The sequence below is a fragment of the Choloepus didactylus genome, chromosome 17, assembly GCF_015220235.1.
Source record: "Choloepus didactylus isolate mChoDid1 chromosome 17, mChoDid1.pri, whole genome shotgun sequence".
Taxonomy (NCBI): Eukaryota; Metazoa; Chordata; class Mammalia; order Pilosa; family Megalonychidae; genus Choloepus; species Choloepus didactylus.
The window spans coordinates 37,121,342-37,146,262 of NC_051323.1; the positions used below are offsets into that span (position 1 = coordinate 37,121,342).

The 24,921-nt window shown below is 40.3% G+C and overlaps 1 protein-coding gene across 4 annotated transcripts in view; it reads right to left on the minus strand.

The window, feature by feature from the left end:
* EML6 (EMAP like 6) overlaps nt 1-24,921 on the minus strand; it is a 333,322-nt gene that overhangs the window by 29,419 nt on the left and 278,982 nt on the right. For all 4 annotated transcript variants that reach the window (XM_037806998.1, XM_037806997.1, XM_037806996.1 and 1 more), the window contains 3 exons: nt 16,379-16,555; nt 10,106-10,307; nt 9,879-10,005 (listed from right to left, as the gene is read on the minus strand). In XM_037806998.1, coding sequence (XP_037662926.1) covers nt 9,879-10,005; nt 10,106-10,307; nt 16,379-16,555 — 506 coding nt within the window. The remainder of the gene's footprint in view (nt 1-9,878; nt 10,006-10,105; nt 10,308-16,378; nt 16,556-24,921) is intronic.

Here is a 24,921-nt window from a genome sequence, read left to right on the forward strand (position 1 = left end):
ATGTAACACTATTTACAGACTCCTCCTTTGTCCTCTCCTGCTAAGAATAATTCTGGCACTGCCACCTCAGTGTTTCTCCACACTGGGCAGCCGGGATGGAATGGAGAGTGAAGCTGTCTCCATGGGGAGGGCAGTTTGTGGAGTGGAAACTGCTCTTTTGTTTTTTCCTTCTCCTCCCCATGGAGGGTTGGGAGAGGAATTCCAGTCAGGACCCATCCCTGCAAATACAAGCCTGAGGGTATCTGCCTTCCCCCACTAAACCAGGGTGACCACTTCTTGTCGGAAAGCTGTTCATCCTTGCTGGGGAGTGGAGGAAGGGTCAGTGGAGGAGGAGGGCTACGCAGCCCAAAGAAGGCACTGCCGTGAAGGGGGATGAAAAGGATCACCCCCTTCCAGAGACGCATGATTGTGATTTGTCTGGGGTTGCTGATGGATGATTAGATGCTAACAACTGGGGATCAGATAAATGTGGTAAGGTTTGCAAGAGGCCACTAGTGTCTGACAATGAACCCGTGTCCCTGGGGACTGCTGGAGCCACCACACATACATCCACATGGAAGGAAACTTACAGAAGGTATGACTGAGACAGGTGTGTCGCAAGATTCCCTAAATCCCTCTAAACACCCACTGGCACACACTCCCTCTCACACAAAGGGGCCAGTTACCCTCAATGCCACTGATATGCAGCCTGGTGGAAAGGGCTTCTCCAATCCAGGTTGTTTTTTGAAATTGCCGAAAGGGAGAAGCCGGATGGAGACTGAAATCTGAGGGCTGGAACGCTGGCCAGGGGAGCCAATTGCTAAGAGGCAAAATTTCCTAGGCTCAGTTATGGATTTAGAGACAAGATCTCAACAACAGCTCAGACTCTGATACCTAACCCATGCAGACTAGTGACTAGAAATGATCCTAAATCTTACTAAGTTGTTAAGGTGTTTATTCATTCAACAAATATTTACTAAGTGTTTGTACTACTCTCAATTCTGGAGACACAGGACTGTATAAAACAGAAATTTTGCTTTCAGAGAGTTGACATCCTAGTGGTGTATGTGTGTGGAGGGGGCAGGGCTTTGTGAGAAACATGAAATTTGTCAAACTAAAAGTGCCTATGATTGTTCAACTCTTAAGGTAATCTCCAGGCCTCTAACCAGAGGCAAGATAATGAAGAAGTGAAGCTCCCAGAAAGTTCATCCTCCCCAATGTCAGTATCGTATTTGGCAAGAGAGAACAGGACAAAGAAGATCTCAGAGAACAGAACAGGGGAAGCAGAGGGATGACCCAGAAACATACCCCACTGTGCTGGAGAGAACCGCAGGCAGCCTGAAGCCTGGGCCTGCTGGAGGATGCTCCTGGTAAAGACAAAGTCAGCTTCCCTAATATGATGGCAAACATGTTGGAGCATGTTAGAATTGTTTTGTACTAGTTATGCTGGCAGACATGTAGTCAGAGTCTCCTAAACATTTGTGTGTGTGTTTGGGGAACAAATAAGAGGTAGAAAGGTGTGCTGGGTTGAAGTTTATATATACCACAGAAAAGGCCATGTTCTTTTAATCCATTCTTGCAAGACCATTCTCTATTGAGAGTGGGACCTTTTGATTAGGTTGTTTCAATTGAGATGTTACCCACCCCGTTCAAGGTGGGTCTTAATCTTTACTGGAGTCCCTTATGAGGATAAAAGATAGAAACAGAGACAGCTCAGGGAGAAACACCCAGAGAGGACCCACAGATGCTTAGAAAGTTAACACCCAGAGAACCTTAGAGAAAAGCCTCCAATTTGCTGAAAGAGCCACTGAAACCAGGAGCTGAAAGCAATGAAACCTGGGAGTGAATGACCAGCAAACAGCGGCCAAGTGCTATCTGACAGAGGCACCCCGGATGCCAGCAGCCTGTCTTCATAGTCGATGTATCATCCTGTTGATGCCTTAATTTGGACATTTTCATGGCCTCAGAACTGTAAAATTTAAAGTAATAAATCCCCATTGTAAAAGCCAACCCATTCCTGGTACACTGCGTTCCGACAGCTTTAGCAAACTGAAGCTAAAGTTATAAAATAAAACCTCAGGAAAATGATAAAGGAAGCTTCTTCTGCCCGGAAAACAGCCTCATGAGCATGGCTGTATGTCTCATTGGGGCCCTCTGGGGCCTTGGGAAGCCGTAACACTGCCTGAAGAAATGCTGCTAGCTCCTGTCTTATGTATCCAACTCTACAGCTTCCCATATCTTCTAGAATTAAAGAAACATTACAATTTCTAACTTTTGTTGTATTACCACCTTTCAATCATTCACATCTCTGTCCTTTGAAACAAACAAGTGGATTGGTGTCAGAAGTGGGATTAATGCAAAAGACCCCCTCAAGCCTTCACCAGCTGCTTTCCAGGCAAACACTGGATGCCTTGAAGTTTTAGCTTTAAGAGAAAATCTAAGGGGAGCTGAATTTTGCTTTGGCTCTCACTGAGCCAACTTATCTTATAAAAGTCAGAGATTACAGAACTAAAGGACAAAAGGAGTTAAAAGATGCTGAAGGATTCAAGTGCTGGAGAGGTTATGGTAGTAACAATAAAGTTGATATAAAACTATCATTAACTGACCTTTGCGGAAAAAAAAAAAAAAATTGGCTAAGGAGACTGATCTCAGGTTCAAAATTTTAACTGTGAATAATTCTACTTTAAATTGTGTGTACTAAATCTTACCCCTTAAAGGCACTTGGACCTCGGAACTCTGCCATTTATAAGGAAATTTTAATGATAATGTTCAGAGGAAAGAAATTTCAAAATGATTATCTAATTGGACTAGGGGCCCCCTTAGTGGAAAATAAATGGGATTTAATAAAGACACAAGGATTGATTGATAAACATGCATAAAAAGCAATTGCTTAACAAAACTTCTTTTTAGCAGATAAGATAGCTGTGTACATTTTACCTAGCCAAGTAAAACAAGTTAAATATCTGGACTAAATATATCTGATAAATTGGTAACTAAAACTATAAATTTCATAGTTATTCATAATTTATAAGTAAACTATATTAAACTGGTACTGAGACAATACAATTTAAGTGTTAAAAATTAACTTTCTACTTCATATTTTTTAAAGGGCAAGAAGACTTCCCTGGCCTAAGATAAGCAGGAGATGCTGGCAGTGAGTCCGAGGCAATTCTGAGAAAGGAAAACTTATGCTTTATGTCATTTTGGAATTTTCATTTGTGGCCATAAGTTATGCAGCTTCTGAAGTGAGAAGATGGAGGGTAGGAGGGATTAAACCTTTCCTTTCTTTAGTAAAAAGTGGAAAATGCTACAATAATGTAATAAAAGGTGGTATAGAAACAGTACGTATTTGGTCCCATATTCTTTTATTCATCCCTAGATAGACAGCCAAAAGCTGCAAGCTTCAGCATTTGTCCACAAGGGACCCTGAAAAAACCTACTGTGGACTGAGGTACTTTCAGGAAACAATGCTGGAGCAAACTACGGGATCCACTTACAAGAATGAAGATTAGCCAATATTAAAGGCCAATTTCCATAAAGGTAGTTCAATTTGTATTTATTCTATATCTTGTCATCATAAAGTTGGGTTTCTCTCTGAATGTAGGGTCCAACCAAATATATCAAATAAAAATCTCTATTAATATCAGCCCCCATGTACATGGTTAATTAAGCAGTTAGGTTATAGGGAGGTGGGGTTGCCTGGCCAAACAGTAGACTTTTAAAAATTTTTAAATAAATTACTGAACCTGGCCCCACCAGGTGTAAGTAGGAAAACTAACACCTGGTTAGCTCATTTGGACTTCATTCAAACCATATCCCACACTTGGGGACGTTTTTATACCCTATGTATACATTATAAAGAAAATGTTTTTGTGATTGATTCACCTCTGTGGCGATCATGCAGTTACCACAGATGCAAAATTGGGGTTGCACGATAATTTGATCCATACAAAATTTGGATGCTGGCACTAAACATTTTTATAGTTTAACACTCTGACTTCCAATTTTTTTAATGTGAAAATTAAAACCTCTGGAAATGGGCCAAAGATGTTTAAACATTATTTAAAAATATATTTGGAAATCTCAAAATGTAATGTGAATGTAGTTACAATTTTTAAAAGTCACAATCCTAAGTGTACTAATGTTTTTATGAATTGATTCTTATGGCAGCCCCAGGCAGGGTTGTAAAAACTATAACTCACTGAAATTGTTCCTCTTAAATTCAATAAAGTTTTAAATGTCTTTAATGATTCTTGATGTTGATTTAGTTGTATTTACTGGCATCCTTAACTGATTTTTACAAAGTCATATGGATACGATACTGGATAATAAATATCTATATATATTCAAAAGTGTTTACATATGATAGTAATGGCCTGAGGTTGTCTTCTGTGATAACACTGGTTTCCACTAGAAAAAAATTAAAGGAGAATGAGCTGGTTATTTTCCACATGCCCCTCCAGAATCTAATCTCCACACTTCACCCTCCTACTCGGTGCCCTGAGAGGCTGGTCTTCATAGACTGCATCTGACTGGCTTCAGCTAAAGGGGGCACCAGCGGAAGATCAGAGGGTGAGAGGAAAACGTGGCTGTGGCATTTATTATTCCCTCGGTATCACCAACCTTGATCTACGTGGGTTACTTTCAACCTTCTACCTCAGGTCTCCACTCCTGTCAGGCTGTTCTCTCCTGGAGCGATATTCTCCAGGCCTGGTAACAGCTTCTTCCTAAAGCCCTTTCCGGCTTGGGGGATGGGGTTGGTGGTAGTGGTGAGCTAGGGGCTGATGCTAACAGCTCCCAACTTTTGCTATTCCCAAGGTGCTTCTCCATCCTTCCTCGTTCCTCTTAACCCTTCCCACACCCCTGTCAATAGTCCCTTTATTAGCTCTCCTCAGCTACCCTCGTTTCAGAGGACTCTCTTTTTACTGCTAGGGACATGTCTGACACAGAGGGTTGAGGCCAAACTTAAAAAAGACTTGGTTTATTTCTTTCCACTTTCTACCAATTTTACGAAATTCTATCTAAGATACTAAATGTCCTAAATTTTTGTTTTGTTGTAACCCAACTCTAGGGAACTTGAGCCAAGAATCAAATCCGTAAACAAAAAAGAAAGACTTTTAAAGTTTTGGACAATACTATGTAATAAAGTTTTTAGAAATTTAAAGTTATATAATATAGCACAAAGAAAAAAATACCTCAGATGAAACAAGGCAAAAAAAAAAAAGTTCAATTTAAAATATTGACACAACCCCATAAGCTTTAAAAAAAAAAAAAAGTGTAATTTTTCTATTTTGGGTATACAATAATTTAAACAAATTTAGTAATGTCAAACAAATTAACAAGCAGTTATAGAGCCCAGATTCTATGCTCAGGGCAGGAAAACTGAAAGTGAGAGTGCAACTTTTTGTCAAAAAGCAGGTTAATTTTAGAGGTACAAGAAAGTATTGTGAAAAAAAGACACGCCAACCCAAAGAAAGGTCTGCTAAAGACAAAAATAGTGACAATCTAAAACATGAACCAATGACTACCATAACAAACCATTACTTAAAATCAGTTGAATCTTAAAAAACAGGCTGTAATATTACTTCAAAGAGACAGATAATATTAAACTCAACAATTATTAATTGGTGTTCACCCAAAGGGTAGGAAGAGTGACAAACGATTTTTTGAATTAACAATTTAAAATATTAATTTGTTTAATTGATGTACCTTCCTCTTCTTGAGATTTCAAGTAGTTACCAGCCTGCGATGGAAAAAAATATTTTTCCTCCTAAGTGGAATTAAGACTGACCTGTAACTTGGGCCTCCCAGGATATGTTTTTAAAAGTTGACCTCCCAACTTTCCCAGCCTTATAGCTTATTTGCACCATCATCTGCACCTGGGTTGTAGGTGAGCACACAGCCAGAGTCTCCCAAAAATTCAGGGAGGAGTTCATGGGAAAGCTGCAAGACAAGCCAACTCCCACGAGAGTGACAAAAAAGCTACTCACGCCTGACAAAATTCTTACTCAACAGGGCAATTACTTTCATCCCAGTAGGAACTTGGGGGACTTGGGAAGGTACACCTCTACGGGAATATCTATATAATCTATATAACACATTACATATAATATCTATATAATCTATATCTATTATATAGATACAGATCTAGATGTTACCTCCTACTTTATGTTTTCACCTCCATATATGTCTGTTATCTTTTGTCATAACCAAACCTTCTCATCTTCTGACTGTTGGCATCTTTCCAATATGCACATCACTGTCCAATTGTGCAAAGCATGCACACTGCCAGGGCAGGAATCCTGGATAGTCCTGTCTGCTGAGTATAACCTGCACGTGGATCAGTGACTGCTGCATATTATGTCTCATTCTCCTTCGTTCCAAGTGGTGCTTTAAAAATAATTATCCTTGTTTTGTCCTCTCATTGCACTATTTGGTATGTTACGGTGGTTCCTGTTGTATTTGCCATAGGATGTGGGAGCTTGATCTGGACCCAGATGAGAAGACATCTGGACCTGGGGCTGGATGCAGTAACTGGTTGAGACTTTGGGATGTCTCTCTTTGGGGGAGGAGGTCATATCATATGTTAAAATGAAATGACTTAAAAATGAGGCCATTTTTGAAAGTATAGCCATGACAAGACAAGGGCAGAATGTAGGAGACCTTCCATGTTTTGGGTCAACCCAGAAACCAATCACTCTAATTCTGATAACAGCTCTGGATATTTGTTTGGGGATCCACCTCTCCCCTACTCTCAGTCCATGTTGCTCTGGTGGAAGTGATACAATGCTAGTCTATAGGTGGCATGTGACTTACTTAGGAACAGCTCAGTTGCGATTAAAAAAACCTGGGGATTCACCCAAGGTTGGGGACTGGTTGGACAAGTGTGACTAGGTCAAGAAAACAAGTCATCCTCGCAAAGCTGAGGTGGGCAGCCAGGCTACTAGATATACACCTGACACAAACCCTCAAAAGAGTAGAACTGAAGTTGCTATGACTTCTGAAGAATAAGAACTCACAGTGTGTTAAAAATTATACAACGAAACATGATACAAAGTCTCACCATTATTTTGAATTCAAATAACTGAATCTAATTAGAAACAATCCATGACTATTTTAAAAATTAGGAATGAGGAATTCAGTTGGCTTAAAAAAAGATGGATGCATAATGTGCAGCTGCCATCAAGACAGTTTTCTCAACATGACAGATGTTGCCCTTATCTCACAGTTTCTACTGCTTTTTGAGTAAGTGGAAAGGGGTTTAAGCTGGAGATAGAACTGCCTGAAACACTGGTAAGTGGCAAAACAGGTCCTGCACTGAGTGGGATTTCCGAGTTCACACTGTGGTTCTCAGGTACTCATTTTCCATTAGACAGTCTTTTTGGTGCATGTCTTGGCCCTGGTGTTTGGAAAAGGTACCCAGGTATGTGCAGGTGCACAGGAGGGAACAGTGCAGGGGAGGTCAAAGGGAGCTCATATCAGCCAGGTTTGAAGTAGTCAAAGGCAGGGGTGCCAGGTGCTGTGAGGGACTGCCCTGAATACTCCTAGGAAGAAGCTGGGTCCTGCCCGGCCCCACGCTCCTGGTGTCTGAGGCACTCGGTACTTCTGTTTCTGCCCCTCTCTCATTCCCAGGGCACTGGAGTCCTTGGAGCACATTTTGTACCCCAGCTGGGCACTAAGATACAGCTGCCGGACTTTTTGTTAAGCGTCTCATCCCACTTTTCATTTCTCATCCTGCCTTCTCACAAATTCTCTGAATGCCCTGCCTTGCTTGGCACCCCTTTCTCCCTTCTACAATTTAAAAGTTACCTACAGTCCCATTTCTGAGGTTCAGGTGCCCCTAAAATTACAAACAAGGATTGATCCAGACTGCTTGTTCTTGGTCCTGATTGTGATTTGCCTCCATGGAGCTGCTATGTCAGAACCCATTTACCCCTCCTTACTAACTCGCCCCTTTCTGGGCCCGCTTTGCTCCCAGCATGCTGTGCAGCTGGCATTATGCTCTCTGGTTACAGCCCCTTCTGGGAGCTAATGCTGTCAAGGCTTTTTAAGTCATCAAGGAAGTTGCTTTCTATAGAAGAGGCCTGATTATTCCTCCAGACCCTATATTTATCTCAAAATTGCTCCCCCCCCACTACATGTTTTCTTAATTACACCCTGGTGTGAATTATTTTTAAAAATGCCAGTGAAGTACTGAAATGCCTACCTCTATATCTCATAATACTAAGAATTTTTTTCTTTTTGTAAAAAACAACAACAAAAAAAGGTCAATCCTGTATATGCTAATGTATAAAAAGTTTCCAATCTGGCATGGTCAAGAAAATGAGACAGCTTCAAAAATTCTGAATTTTATTACAGAAAATTTTTCTTAGGGTCCTCTCTCCCCCAGCTGTAGTGTTTGATTTTAGGAATTTGGTTAGACGACTATTTCTTAGCAGCCCATCTGGATCTCAACACAATGCACTACTCTGTTGTGGAAATCAGCCAGAAACAACCTTGGAATAACAGCCACGTCAACTCATTTCATAATGTTATGTGAAAATGGAAAGGTTGGGTAATATTTTTCCCAAAAGAATGTTTAATTCAAGCCAAAAGGTTTTTTAGAGTGAATTATTTAAGAGGCCTATTCATGAACTTATTTGCGTATGGTTCTTTTTTCCCTCTTAATTCTTAGAATTAGGCCCTTTAAAATTATCTTCCCTCCACTAAAAAAAAAACATACTGCAAAAAGAACAAACTATATACTTCACAGACCATTGCAGACAAATCTCTACAAAAATTTTTTTAAATAAAGAGAACGCTGAACTTTCATATTAACGTCTAATAAAGACGTTAGGGAGGAATTAGGGACCGTTCACATCAGATGCAATCCTCTTGCCAGCAGCACACCCACCATTTTATCACACTTATTTTAACATCTGGCATGAACTGAGGCAGGAGGGGGAAATGGCATTTTATTTTTTGAATCTGAATTCCAACCTAATAGTAAGAGATTATAGAACAGATTTATTAAATACTTATTATTAAGCAGAAGGCCAGGCAAACTGCACAATGAAAAAATACCCCAAAACTTGCAAATCTCATAAATTACACATTGCGGGACCTGTGTACTTGTGAACATGGAGCCCACTGAGAATTTTTAAAACATCTTTGAGGTCCAGGAAATTCATTTATCTATAAGAATTTTTATTCTATATTTATCCTTCTTTAATATGAACATGGTAAAGTAATTACAGTAATTATGAGCTCTATTTTTTTAAGAACTGTTAAAGTGTTTGGCAAATTATCTTGCCGATAGCATATCAGAAAGGTCTAAAGCAGTACCAGAAACCCTCTTTCAATACAGTGTATCCAAGGCAGCAAAATCCAATTGATTAGGCCTGGAATTGCCAAAATCACCTGAACAAATTCGGGCAGGTGAAAGACACAGTAAGAGAAGGCACACTAAGTAACACAGACCAGTGCATGGACTCTGCTTAGAAGGGAAGTTTACTTCTCACAACTCCACAAACATTCCTCCACAACCTCAGAAGTCTGCCCTCTCTCCCTCCCTCTCTTTTCCAGCATGCTCTCCGGCCTGCTGACCATCACACTCAGGACAGTTTTTGAGGCTACACCAACAACCTTTTTGGACAGAGCAGCGTCGAGTCCAATCAATTTCATGTCTATTCAAAGTCACATTCGATAACCAACATCCACAAAGCGTCACCTGCCCCTTGCCACATACTGAAGGCAGTGGGCAATGTTACCCAGCTTAAGCCCGTGTGCAGGTTAAAACTCAGCATAGATACAGACGACTTGCTAAGGAGTAACTTTGGGGGCAAAGAAAATGCACCCTGGTTTAAACAGCTTCTTGTCCTCAGCTATAATAAACGCCAACAAACCTCCCAACATCATACCTTTCTTCCACTGAAACTTCTTTCAGCTGCTGGTGTGGTTTGGTGCCTTCCATTTCCCTGATGCTCACAGCATAGATCTTGGTGGTGTAGTCAATGGCCTTTTCTCTGGCAACATCACTGTCGTAGCCTCAAACAACAGAAAGAGATTGGAGAGTGGAGTGGAGGATGTGGGAGAAGGTAGGAGAAGGTGCAGTTGGCTGAGAAGCACTCGGCGGCTTGGGACTCACCTCCATCCTCCTCGGCGTCCGTGTCTGACTCCTCACTGTCCACCAGCTTGCTCTCCTGCATCCCCACGAACTCCCTCGTCCAGATCATCAGGGCCGTGTCAGCTCCGCCAACCGTGAGCAGCACAGAATCGTTGTGCAGCCACCGCACATTGGTGACGTGTGCGCTGTGCCCCACGTACTTCTTGAATCGTGCGTGCTGGCCCTAAAAAAATGCAAGAAATTGGTGATCACCCCATCTGGCTTCACATTATTCCTATCTCTGGGCTATTTCTTCCATGTTGTTTTCCATGGTGGCTCCTATTGGATACACATAATTTCATTTCAGCAGCAATTTCCCTGTATTTCTTTAGAAAGTAAGCTCCATGAGAGCAGGGCCTAGTTCTCTTTTTCCCTAAAACAGTGCCTGGTACACAATAGGTCCACAGTAAATATTGTTTGAAGGAATGAATGAAATGTGAAACTTTGAAACCTATTTCTGGGAGCCTAAGGTAGAGTGAAACGTTTGTTTCTGTTTCCCCCATGTTTCCCCACAGTGTTTTGTGTGAACTCCTGATTGTGAGTCTGGCTGACATTTGAGATCAAAAGCATCTTCCCAGTCATTCACCACAGCAGCTTCTGTACCACAGCCCAGGCTGTGAAAGGAGAGCAAGGGAGCTCGTAAAATCACAGACACTGGAAATAATCTTGAATATCAGAAATGCCAAAATAGCTGATTTTAAAATGAAGCTCCTTTTCAGGAAACATAACCAAGTAAATAAAACCCGATTTATTAGTGAATACTGAAGGCTTTTCGGAGCAGCTTGCCCAGGCCACAAAGCGTTTCTCCCAGGTGGGGTTGGGGGGAGGAGTGCGAGCCCCTCACAACTCCAGGGCAGCCCCTCACCAGTGGCGGGAGCAGAAGCTGGCACCAGGCACCAGCTTCCAGTTTTGGCTCAAGAGCCACAAGCGTGGCCTGGCAAAAACAGCCCCAGTGGGAGCCATTTAAAGAGGGAGAGTTTTTCCATCCTCTCAGCGACTCTCAGGGAATTCCTTACGCGATGCGGGAAGCAGCATGAACTCTCTGAGGTCATGAGCAGGTCATCGGTGTCCCAGATGAAAACTTTGCTAAATAATTGGCAAGAAGCTTCCAGAGGGCTTTGGGCTGTCATGGAGAAGCTGAAACTGGTGCACACACACGGGAGGAAACAGGTGCAGGTGCTGGAGAGTGTGTGACTTTCAAACTTTCTTGGTCAAGGACTCTCTGTAGGCAGCTGACCCCTACCTGACTGCACTGCGGAACTGCCCACTCCTCACAGAGGACGGGAGTCCAGAAAGATTCCTGAGGCAAACAGGCAGGCAGCATTTCCAGGAAGCCCTTGAGTCACTGGTTTGCGAGCAAGTATGTGGAGCAAAATACGAATTTCCGAGGGAGGCCACAAAGGACTGAATGACAATGTGAGAGGCAGGACCCAACCCAGCATGTCTACCACAAATGCCAGCTGGTGTCTGTAGAGAAGGAGAAAGCAAGAAACTCGAGAAATGCCTCTCTCCACCCTTGTCTGTAAGAGGGAACACAGAGGTTTCTAGATAGGGTGAAAAAGAAAGGTTCAGGGGAAAAAAGATTCTAAGAGGCACAATGGGTTCAGAATCAGGTTGCAGAGGAAAAGAAAGTGACACAGAGGAAAAAGAAAGAGGAAAATACTTGGGGCCACTGAAGCTACTTAACAAAGCTGAAATTCTTCCAGCAGAGGGTGACTCAAAATTCTCAGAATAGGAAACAAAATCACTGCTCCAGAGAATAAAGAGATTCACAGGTACTAGAAAGTGCCACGAAACCAGCTTCTGGTTGCCTGGAGGGAGAGGCTGCTGAGCTGTTTGATGCCTCCCTCTGGGGCCTGTGGAAAGAGCATCACGCAGCCCTGGCAACTGAACTGTGCGATGCTGTTGTCCCCATTAGGACTCGCTAACTCACCACAACCCTCCTCTTTCATTAAGCCATGAAGGAAGGGATGATAGAGCCCAGAAGAATCTGGAACACGTCTCTAAAGCACTGGTTATTAACCCCCTTTAAGTGAGAGATACCTGAGAATCTGATGAAAGCTATGCAACCATCTCCCCACATTCACAACATGTCATATAGTTTCTCTGCCTGTACAATTTTTTCACACAGGTTCTTGTATGAAGAATCTTTCTCTAGGGCCTATGATGTTCTGAGAAGGAAATTTAAGAACTTCTAAGGCATGGAGATTATTATTATTTTTTAATATAAGTGGCATGGGGGTATTTTAACCTCTCTGTCCAGTGGAAGGGCATAGCTTTGAAAGGGAAGGGAGGCTATGGGAAGCAGTTGGCTGGCTATGGAGATGGTGCCAAAGGACAGAACTTGGCTTTTTGGCTTGTGGTTTAAGGTGCCGGAAAACTGGGTGGGCTCTGGCAGAGGGCAGAGTGGATCTCACGGTGGCTGGGAACAACGTGACTGTCAGGAAACTAGTGACCTAATTGAGAAGGCTTTAAACTGTAAAACTGAACACTGTAAGGACACATGTTTGTCACAGAAAGACAAATGTCTGGAAGAGACGCCTAGTAACTCATGGGAAAGGAGAAAAAAAAGAAAAGGTCAAGAATAAGACTTGTGATCTTCAATGTCTTATAAATAAATCTTGAAGTTTGGACAGAGAGCTTTGTAGTGATAATAATATCTCATAGGTATCATCAAGAGTTGACGACATGGAACTCAGTGTGAGAATACAGCACAGGGATGGTGAACTTTGTTCAACAGATGCAGAGCAGTGGGAAGAATGTGACATACGATTAGAAACAGTCATCTGCAATGGGGCCACGTTCTGGGGAGGGAAAGTATGCTGGAAAAGTCAGATTCAAAAACAGGAGGAAGAAAAGCGATACCATCAAAGGGGTTTTTATTGGCCTGTGCTTTTCAAACATAAGATTTGTATAAGCGCTTCACAAGTGAAGATAAACAAATGGCTAATAAGCACACAAAAAGTGCTTAGTATCATTAGCCATCAGGGAAATTTAAGTGAAAAACCTGACAGCTCTATCTACTCCCCAGGACAGGTAAAATTTACAAGTCTGACAACACTGAATGTTGGCAACTGGAAACTTCTTACATTTTTGGTGGGAATGTAGATGGTTCAACCACTTTAGAAAAAGATCTAGCAGTTTCTTAAAAAGTTAAACTTACAATTTTCCTGTGACCCAGAAATATTCCACTCCTATACACTGGCCTAAAAGAAATAAAGCATATGTCCATAAAGACTTGTACAAAAATGTCTGCAGCAGCTTATTATAACCCCAAACTGTTATATCCATACAATGGAATTCCACTCAGCTATAAAAAAGACTGGACTACTGATACACACACAACCACCGGGATGAACCTCAGAAACATTACCTGCATGAAAGAAGCCAGACACAAAAGAGCACCTACTGTTCGATTCCATTTTTTTATGAAGGTCTGGAACAGGTAAAACAACTCTAGGGTGAAAAACATGGGAACAGGGGTTCCATCTGAGGGTGCAGTGCGGTGGGGATCGATCTGTAAGGGACGTGGGGAGACTTCCTGGGAGTTGGGGTTAATATAGGAATGTGGGTTATATAGGTGTACGCATTTGTCAAACCTCATCAACAGACTGCTTAAAATGTGTGCATTTCACTGTATATACATTTTACTTTAAAAAGACCATAAGCAAATGTTGACCTCTAAGTAGCGATATTCACATTGAAACATTTAGGGGTAAGTATCCTCGTGTCTACAACTTACTTTTAATTATAGAATCTAGGCGGTGGCTTTCTAGGAGTCCACTGTATCATTCTTTCACCTTCTCTGTATGCTCGAAATTTTTCATAACAAAATGCAGGAAAAAATCTTACATGGAAGCTTAGTGTATTAAATAAAAATACAGAGAGACTCTAACTGAAGAAGGCGCGGGGCCCCGAGCTCTCCTCCTCATCCCCGCCCTCCTCTCGGGAACGCCTGGGAGTCTGAGGGACACACTGAGATTACTGCTACACCGCCTAGCCGGTCAGGGACGAGGGGGATGAGGAAGATGAATTCCCAGGACCAAGAGTAAAACTGGCACAGGAGCAAAAAGCAACAGTCTTAGAGGAGTTTCAACTATCTAAACATCTGCAGAAAACTTAACCTACAAAATTCAGAGCATCACTAACTTTTTGGCTTGTCCTGCTAGCAATTTCATTTCAAAAAAGTAGCAGCACCAACAAAGAAATCTGTTACTTAGAAATGAATTCTGATCAAATCAGGAGGGCTGGTAATGGAGAAGTGACGGATCCTTGGGAGAAGGTCACCAGTGTGCCTTGGATTTTGGGGTGTACAAGGAAGGGAACACTGGACATAGTTAGGTGTGTATCTTAGGAAAGACAATCCAAAATGATAATATGAAAAGATATTAACAAATTGAGGCCTCTGAGGAAGAAATGAGAAAGGCATATAAAGAAACCAAAGTAGTTGCAGAGGGACTAGCGTGTTCAGGTTTTAAAACTAGTGTGTTTCAAATGTACTTGATCAAATGACAGGAGGAAGAGTAAATAACTAAGGATAAATACAAAAGACTTGCACAGAACTTTTAGTATAATTTCAGGAATGCTAAAGTAAAAAATTGAGACTATTGAAAAAGATTTTTAGAATATATTTAAGGCTAGGAGAGAAATAGAGAAAAATTAGGAACACTTCTTGGATCAGATGGTTTAATATGAGCAAAAAGTGGATTTACTTAAGTTCCTCTGTCAAAGAGAATGTTCTTCAAAGTAGAAAGGACAAAAGGAGCTAATTTATGTGACCACAGAAATAACATGAGTAATAGCTGAGGGAGAAACAGGAGAGATGCATCGCACACAATGTTCCTGTATGCGAAAGGAAAAACAAGTAGACTGGCAAATATTGATTCATGAGTTGATGTAATCCCTGGGAAATTCTAGGATGAATTACTATATAGAAGGTCGATAAGCATTTAGAAGTCGTGAGAACTAGACAGTAACAAGGGTTCATTGTGAACTAACCTCATATCTTTTATTGGTAGGCTTATTAGGAGAGATTAGGGATGCCAGAGACCCAGGCAATTGGCTTTTGGCAGGACATCTGCCAAGACTTTAGTGGTGACTGGACTAAGCAAAGAAATGTGAGCTGCAAGATCACATAGGCAGATAGATTTAAATGTTTTTTATTTCTTGAAGAACTGTTACTAAATGTGTGGATTAATAAATGGAATGTCAAATTGAAGGGAGGGGTGGTTGCTGGTGGTGGCTTTTGTTGTTCTATTTTTCTTCCCCTCATCTCAGTGATTTAGAACTCATGCTTGTGAAATCAGATGATGAAATGATGCTGGAAGGAAGAGTTCATACTTTGAAAAGGTATTTAAAAGATATCAACAGGTTGGGACAATGAGATCAAATAAAAAAGATAAACTTATCTGTACAAATATGAAATTCTGCACTCACTTTTTAGAAAATCAATTGTGTAAGTACAGGTTAGGGGTGGGAGGTAACCTGAACACCATACCTTTGCTTCAATTATGTAATGTGGCAGTCAAAAGAGCTGATGCAATTTTAGTTTAATACAAATGTAAAATAAAAAAACAAAAAGGTAACAGTCCTACTGCACCCTGAGCTAGTCAGAGTGTATCTAAAGCACTAAATTCCGTTTTAGATAAGACAGTTTAAGATGGGATTTAAAAAATGGACTGTGTTCAGGGAAGGGCAAATGGTAAAGAATCAGGAAACCATGGCTGAAGGAATGGAGATGTGTAGGCTGGAGAAAATGAGACTGCAGTGAGTCAAATACAAACTTCCTATAGACGAAACTGTTACAGGACTGAGATTTTTCAATTTTCAATGATGGTTCAGAAGGCATAACTATAAAGAGAAATGATTTCAGCTTAACATAGAGCAAAAGACTTTAACATTTAGAGCTGTTTAAAAATTGGGCTGCTTTATGAGGTGGTAAGTTCCCCATCACTGGAAGTCTGCTAGTACAAGTTAGAAGGACACCAGTCTGAGACGCTGGGATTTGTGAGATAATGGATTAGACAGCTGCTATAAGGCCTTTAAGGAGGAATTCTATGCCATGAGGAATCTGATTCAAATTAGTAAACACAGAGTCAGGGAGATTTTTATATAGCACAAATAACAGTGATACTGTAAAATAACATTATTGATTGCTATTCTTTCAAAATTTAAAAATCCACTTAGATACAATATATAGATTCTGGATTATTAATGGGACTTGAGTAAGTATATAGAATAAACATGCAATATTACCTTGACAGGATATGAAAATAGCTTAACAAAACCGAAATCATCTCCGGTGGCTAAGAGGGAACAGTCTTTGGTGAGAGTGGCAGCGTTTACGTCCGTCACATCGCTGTGCGCCGGCCAGATGCCTTCACACGTGGGGCCCAGGACACAGGTCCACGAGTCCCACTCTACCTTCTCAATCTTAAAAAAAACAAAAAAGAAAGAAAGAAAGAACATTAATACCTTTTGAACAACAGATATTTTTAAGTGAAGAGAAATTGTTTAAATTAAAAGAAACAATTGAAGGCTGAGGAGTTCTCAATAATGACTTGGCAACATCAAGTACCTGGGTTGTATGCTGAGGCACCCAACTTCTAAAACGCATACTTACAATAGTATCTACCTGGTCTTAATAAAGCTTTACTATAGTAAAATATCCAGAAACTTTTCTCTAGAAATAATGAACATTTTGGAATTAGGGAAATCTGACAAAAGTAAAATAAAGTTTTTTAGTTCTAACCCAGATATTTATCATTGTATAACTCATAAGTTAGATCAATGTTTCTCAACCTCAGCAATATTGACATTTTGGGCCAGATAATGAGGGGCTGCTCTGTGTACTGAAGGATTTTTAACAGGATCCTGGCATCCACCCACTAGATGCTAGTAGCAATTCTCTTGGTTGTGACAACCAGTAATGTCTCCAGACAATCCCATATGTCCCCTGGGGGACAAAATTGTACCTAGCTGAGAATCGATGATGGATCCATGGGATGGTTGTTTAGCAAACTCTTTAAGAAGTTACAAGGCAGAAAAGGATTTAATATCCAGAATATACAAAGATATCCTATGATTCAACAACAAAAGGATAAACAACTCAATATAAAAATGGGCAAAGGATTTGAATAGACATCTCTCTGAAGAAGATATACAAATGGCCAATAAGCACATGAAAAGGTGCTCAACATCATTGGCCTTTAGAGAAATGCAAATCAAAACTACACGATACAACTTCACTTCCATTAAAATAGCTATTATTTTAAACAAACAAACAAAAACAAAAAAACAGTTGGCAAGGAAGCAGAGAAATAGGAATCCTTGTACATTGTTGGTGGGAATGTAAATGGTGAGGCTGCCGTGAAACAGAGTTTGGCAGTTCCTCTGAAAGTTGAATACAGAATTACCACATGACTCAGGAATTCCAATTCTGGGTACACAACCAAAAGAACTGAAAATAGGGATTCAGATATTAGTATACCAATGTTCATAGCAGCATTATTCACAGAAGCCAAAAGGTAGAAAGAATCCAAGTGTCCATCAACAAGTGACTGGATAAACAAAATGTGGTATATACATACAATGGAATATTATTCAGCCATAAAAAGAAACGAAATGCTATTGTATGCTACAACATAGATGAATTTTGAAGATATTTCATGTTGAGTGAAATAAACTAGACAAGAAACACATTGTATGATTTCTCTTACACAAAATACTTAGACTAAGCAAGCTCAGAGAGACAGAAAAGCAGAATAGTGGTTACCAGGGACTGGGGAAGGGGAAATACAGAGTTAATTGCTTAGTCTGTACAAGTTCTGTTTGGGTTGATAAGAATGTTCTGGAAATAAGTAGTGGTGAAAGTTATACAACACTGTCAATGTACTCAATGTCACAGAATCATACACTTAAAATGGTTAAAATGACTTTAATGTCATGTATATTTTATCACAATTAAAAAAATGAAAAGTTATTAAACTATTACTCCACTGAGGAATTAGTAATAAGACTGTAGCTAGCTTAATAACCTTTATGATCAAACATTTGAAGGGCTGTTCATATTGTATTGCCACGAATATATATTATATTGCTATGAATACATTTTTTATCATTTTAAAACTGTTTTGTCCAAAATTCATGGATAGAAGATTTCTAATTTGTGTAAGTTACATCCTGACAAAATTGAGACTTTTCCCAATAACAATAACAACAAAACAACACTCAGTCTCAGGCTGTCCTGGGGGATTCAATCTCATTTGCATTCATTCAAGACCAGCTAGTACATCTTAGAATTACAGTTTACTAGACAAGCACTTTAAAAGACTGTTTTAAAAGAATATAAAGAATCATTAGAGAATTGCAGCTAAGATTAAAGGCAGACAGCTCCCTTGGATTTGGAAACTATTTTACACATTGTTAATGAACCTCACCTCCATTTCTGTTGCTTTCTCCTTAGAAGAGAAATTACAAAATGAAGACCAGCCAGGATTTTAGTCACAATGTGATGAGGGACTATGTATTCACTAGTTGCTCAAGTTTCTCCGCATTTAATGCTCCTTGTTTCTTTTGGACACATGCAGGACTGGAGCCAAAAATCTGCTGTGGCCCCGGCTTGGTGAGGCCTCAGGCACGGCCACAGACTGGGTGATATGAGTTGGGTCCCCCAGTGACTGCCGTGGTTTTCCTCAGTAGAAGTGGAGTTCTCCCAAGCCCCTGTGACTTCCTCAACTGACCTTTATAGGAAGAGAACAGGGAATATCCTCTACTGATTCTACAAGCAGGCTTTCCAATCACAACTCCCTCCAGGTTCCACATTCCATTTCTGAGACCCTCCTTGTCCATCCCCAAAGCCACCACCTGCTATTAGGGCAGGAAAGGGGGTGAGTTGGTACTGCTGACCCCGCAGTCACCCCAAACAGAACACTCCGGGACATATCTGGACACAGTGCCCTCCTGGGGAAGCAAAATCTAACTTTATGGAAGCTACAAAAATTGCATTTAAAATGCATTAAGAATGATCCCTGGAACCCACAAAATCTAAAAGGGTTAAATAAACTTGTTAAAAACCCTAGATCTTAGATGGAAAGAGGGTCCCCAAGGGGTTGTCTCCTTAGCATCTCACCTCAGGCAGATATATCATTTATCATTATCATTTTGCAGAGAAGGCAGCTGAAGCCCATAGACAGGTTAAGTCACTTCAATCACCTCCTACACTTAGGAAGCAGAGAGGGATTTGAATTCCAGAGGGTTTGCCTCCTAGTATAGCACTTCAATTGCACCATGCTGCATCAGATGGATTTTAAACGGGCATTTTAATGTTCATTATATTTAACAGTTTTCTAGGTAACCTTTGTATTAGTTTCACCATAGCTGTTTCTTGAAAAAAAATCATTTTAAAAAGGAGATTTTCAAAATCCTCCGTACTCCATTGAAGGGACTGATGATACTGGTGACAAACAGTGAGCCACCTCTTTGGTGCTCTTAGTAGTGGCAATACCAGTGTGGTTAGGCCAAAGAAACATCAGTTGGAAGGAGTTCCCAACCAAGAGCAACAGGAATCAGCCTCTGGAATTATAAATGTGCATCCTGAGTGACAAATTAACTCTTCATAGCAAGAGCATGCCATCTTGGGAAGACTTAATGATGAGAATTTCCCTCTCACGCATATTCTTATTTGTTTTAATTGTGCATAAAATTTGCCATTTTAACCATTTTAAGTGTACATTTCAGTGGCTTTAAATGCTTTCACAATGTTGTGCCACCATTATCACTTTCCATTACTACAACTTTTTCATCATCCCAAACAGAAACTCTTTACCTTTAAGCAGTAACTCCCTCCACAGTACCAAATCCTACCTCTAGCTCCTGGTAACCTCTTATCTACTTTCTGTCTCTATGCTTTTGCTTATTCTTAATATTTCATAAGTGGAATCATGATATTTGTCCTTTTGTATCTAGCTTATTTCACTTACCATAATGCTATCAAGGTTCATTCACATTGTAGCATGTAACAGCACTTCTTTTTTTTTTTTTTTTTTACAATTATGATCCTTATTTTGGTTGCTTCAAATTTCTACAGAAAACCACCAGGTTCTGCCAAAATGACTTTTTTTAAATAATTTCAAACATATAGGACAGTTGCAAATACAATACAAACCCCGTACAGAGGACTCCAACACCTTTCTATCCCCAGATAGCTGTATCTACCAATTTTACATTTTGCTACCTTTGCAGTACCTTTCTTGCTCTTTCCTTCCTTCCTCTCTCCCTCCCTCCTCTCCCCTCTTTCTTTCAACTATATCTAGTATCTTTCTATCAATTATCTATCTACCCATTTATCATCTTCTGAACATATGAGAGCAGGTTGCATATATCATATTCCTTGATCTCATAACACTTCCATGTACATTTCCTATGAACAAGGATATTCATTTATGTCATTAACTTAACTGCAGTTAATTCAAGAAAATTAATATGGATACAAAGCTTAAATTCTATGTTCCAATTTTTCCTTATGCCCTCTTTGAGCTTTTCTCTTCCATTCTTAGATCCACATCAGTATCAAATATTGCATTGATTGTCATTAGCACTTAATTAACTTTTTTTTAAATTAACTATATAAAAAAATTTTTTTAAAAGACATACAAAAAAACATTTTAAACAAACCATAACAAGGGAGTAAGAAAAAGACAACCAACCTAAAATAACTACTTTACTTCCAACATGTCCCTACTCTACCCCAAGAAAATAACATAATATAGTAACATTTCTGTGAACTTGTTCCTACCATACCCATCATAAATTAACAAACCAAAGTCATTCCTGGGCATTCCCAGATCATTAAATTTACCCACGATAGCTTATTTGTTCTTATTGGGTTTTTGTTCCTTCTTCATTAATTGCTCTCTATCACTAGTTCCCCTACATTCTACATTATGAACCATTTATTTTAGGAGTGTGTTGTTTAACCTCCAGGTGTTTGTGAATTTTCTAAGTCACTAATAGTTATTGACTTCTAAATGTATTCCATTGTGGTCAGAGAATGTGCTTTGAATAATTTCAATTTTTTAAATTTATTGGGGCTTGTTTTATGTCCCAGAATATGGTCTATTCTGGAGAAAGTTCCATGATCACTAAAGAAGAATGCATACCTGGTGATTTGGGATCTGATGTTTTATATATGTCTGTTAAATCTAATTCATTTATCTGATTGATTAGGTTTTCAATTTCCTTATTGGTCTTCTGCCTGGTTGATCTATCTATAGGAGAGAGTGATGTGTTGAAGTCTCCCACAATTATTCTGGAAACATCAATTGCTTCCTTTAGTTTTGTCAGTATTTGTCTCATGTATCTTGTGGCACCATGATTGGGTGCATAAACATTTATGATTGTTATTTCTTCTTGTTGAATTGCCCCTTTTATTAGTATGTAGTGGCCTTCTTTGTCTCTAACATCCTTGCATTTAAACTCTATTTTATCTGAGATTAATACTGCTACTCCTGCTTTCTTTTGGCTGTAGCTTGCATGAAATTTTTCCATCCTTTCACTTTCAATTTCTTTGTGTCTCTGTGTCTAAGATGACTCTCTTGTATGCAACATATTGATGGTTCATATTTTTTGATCCATTCTGCCAATCTATATCTTTTAATTGGGGAGTTTAATCCATTTACATTCAATGTTATTACTGTGAAGGCATTTCTTGAATCAGCCATCCTAGCCTTTGGTTTATGTTTGTCAGATATATTTTCCCCCTCTCTCTCTTAATGTCCTTTATTGAACCAATATTGAATCTCTTTAGTACTGAACCTTTCTCCATCTCTCTCTCTCCTTTGTTTCTCTGTCGGTAGGGCTCCCTTTAGTATCTGAAGGAGGGCAGGTCTTTTATTAGCAAAATCTCTCAGTATTTGCTTGTCTGTGAAAAGTTTAAGCTCTCCCTCAAATTTGAAGGAGAGCTTTGCTGGATAAAGTATTGTCGGTTGAAAATTTTTCTCTCAGGATTTTAAATATGTCATGCCACTGCCTTCTCGCCTCCATGGTTGCCGCTGAGTAGTCACTACTTAGTCTTATGCTGTTTCCTTTGGTATGTGGTAAACTGCTTTTCTCTTGCTGCTTTCAGAACTTGCTCCTTCTCTTCCGTATTTGGGAGTCTGATCTGAATATGTCTTGGAGTGGGTTTATTTGGATTTATTCTATTTTGAGTTCACTGGGCATTTATGCTTTGTGTACTTATATTGTGGAGAAGGTTTGGGAAGGTTTCCCCAACAATTTCTGTGAATACTCTTTCTAGACCTTCACCCTTCTCTTCCTTTTCTGGGACACCAACGAGTCTTATATTTGGATGTTTTATTTTATCTGTCATATCCCTGAGGTCCATTTCGATTTTTTCAATTTTTTCCCCATTCTTTCATTCTTTCTTTTTCCATTCTGTGATCCTTGAGGTCACTGATTTGTTGTTCAGCTTCCACTAGTCTTATGAGTATCCAGAATCTTTTTAATTTGGTCAACAGTTTCTTTTATTTCTATAAGATCATCTAGTTTTTTTTATTTACTCTTGCAATTTCTTATTTATGCTCTTCTAGGGTCTTCTTCATGTCCTTTATATCCTGTGTCATGCTCTCATTGTCTGTCTTTAGTTCTCTGATTAACTGCTCCAAGTACTGTGTCTCCTCTGATCTTTTGATTTGGGGGTTTGGATTATCCATATAGTCTGTTTTCTTCGTATGCTTTAAAATTTTCTGTTGTTTTTGGCCTCCTGGCATTTGCTTTACTTGATAGGGTTCTTTTAGGATATGTAGGATTATCCAAAGACAAATCTCTAATTTGTCAAATCTACAGCTTGGTGGCGTACACTTTCTCTAACTAACCAGCAGATGGTGTCCGTGGGTCACCTATTCCCCTCCAGTCAGTTCTCCCCAACTTTGTCTTTGTGGTGTGTGGGGGTCTGATTCTTGTGGGGTCCAATTGGTGTACCAAGTTTGGGTGTGTTGTTGATGCTGTCCGCCCTGAATGGGGGGGCGTGTGTCTGAGTGGTTAGGGAAGCAGGGCAGCTTTAATAATCAAATCTCCCAGGTGTTCCTCGAGATTTAAGGCTGTTGCAAGAGTCTAAACCTTCATTTCTGTCTTGCCACAGATTGTCTCTGCCACTGACCCACAAGTCTTTGGTATTGGCGTATGGTCCCTAGGATTTCCGAGAGGGTCCCTCTTCCAAGCCGTGCCCTTCTTGGGCCTCTGCTGAGGGAAGGTTGTGCTACGTCACAAGTGGGCGCCATCCCTCAAAGAAAGTTCTGGGCCACCAGGCCATGTAGGAATGTTCCCAGCCTGCTGTAAGGATGGCTGTATGGGGTGTGCCAATTTCCCCTTTTACACACAGCTCTGCCTTCCTAGCTCTGGGACAATTAGTTGTGGGTGTGTGAAAGGCTACTGTCAATGCCCAACACTGTGGTATGTAATGTGCTGCTGGAAACACCCCCCGTCACACTGGGTTTCTTGGTGTGGTTCTGGGCTGAGGCTCCGGAGCTGGGCAGGAGCATTCCCAGCCCACCGGGAAAATGGCTGCAAGGGGCGTTTTTTTTTCCCCTTTTGGCTAACCTCTGCCTTCCTTGCTCCGAGACAATTAGCAGCGGGTACGTGAAAGGCTATCTTCCACACCAGACATTGAGGCGTTCACATAGCCCGTTCCTGCCACACTTCACAGTACGGTTCTCGCTGCCGTATCTGCAGCCGCTTTTGGGTTTTCTTTAAAAAAGAACTAGTCTGCCTCCAAACGCCAACCCTCAGTTTCCCTACACAACAGCGTGGCTGCCGTATATTCAGCGGCTTACTCACTTGTTTCAGAACACAGAGTCCCGGTTTCACCAAGTGCACAGTCCCTGTGGATTTAGCAGACCTTATCCAGCTGGTGCATCACTGGAACTGGTGTTCTGGGTCACTTTCTGGCTTTTATCTAATATTTTTTTACGGAGGTGTTTTTTTGCTCTGTCTCACCTAGCCACCATCTTAGGTTCTCCACTTCATTTCTTTTTACAGCTGACTATTCCATTGCATGTATATAACACATTCTGTTTATCCATTCATCTACTGAAGGACACTTGGGTTGTTTCTATCATTTGACTACTGTGAATAATGCTGCTATGAACATAGGTGTACAAATATAGATTTGAATCCCTGCTTTCATTTCTTTGGGCATATACCTAAGAGTGAATTGCCGGTTCTTATGGCAATTCTAACTTTCACTTTTTGAAGAACCACCAAAATGTTTTCCACAGAGGCTACACCATTTTACATTTCAACCAGCCATGCATGAGAGTTCCAGTTCCTCCACATCCTTGTCAACACTTGTTATTATTATTATTTTTAAAATAATTGCCATCCTAGTAGGTATTTAGTCTTGCAATGTCTTCTTTATGCTCTTCTAGGGTCTTCTTGATATCCTTTGTATCCCGTACTATGGTCTCATTGTTCATCTTTAGTTCTTTGAGTAGCTGCTCTAGGTGCTGTGTCTCTTCTGATATTTTGATTTGGGTGTTTGGGCTTGGGTTATCCATATCGTCTGGTTTTTTCATATGCTTTATAATTTTCTGTTGTTTTTGGCCTCTTGGCATTTGCTGAACTTGATAGGGTTCTTTTAGGATTTGCAGACCAATTGAAGTCCTTATCTCTAATTTATCAGATCTACAGCTTCGTGGAGTACACTTTCTCTAACCAGCAGGTGGCGTCCACGAGCCACCTGTTCTCTCCACAAGCCAGTTCTCCCCTGCTTTGCCTTTGTGGTGAGTGGGGGAGTGAGTCTT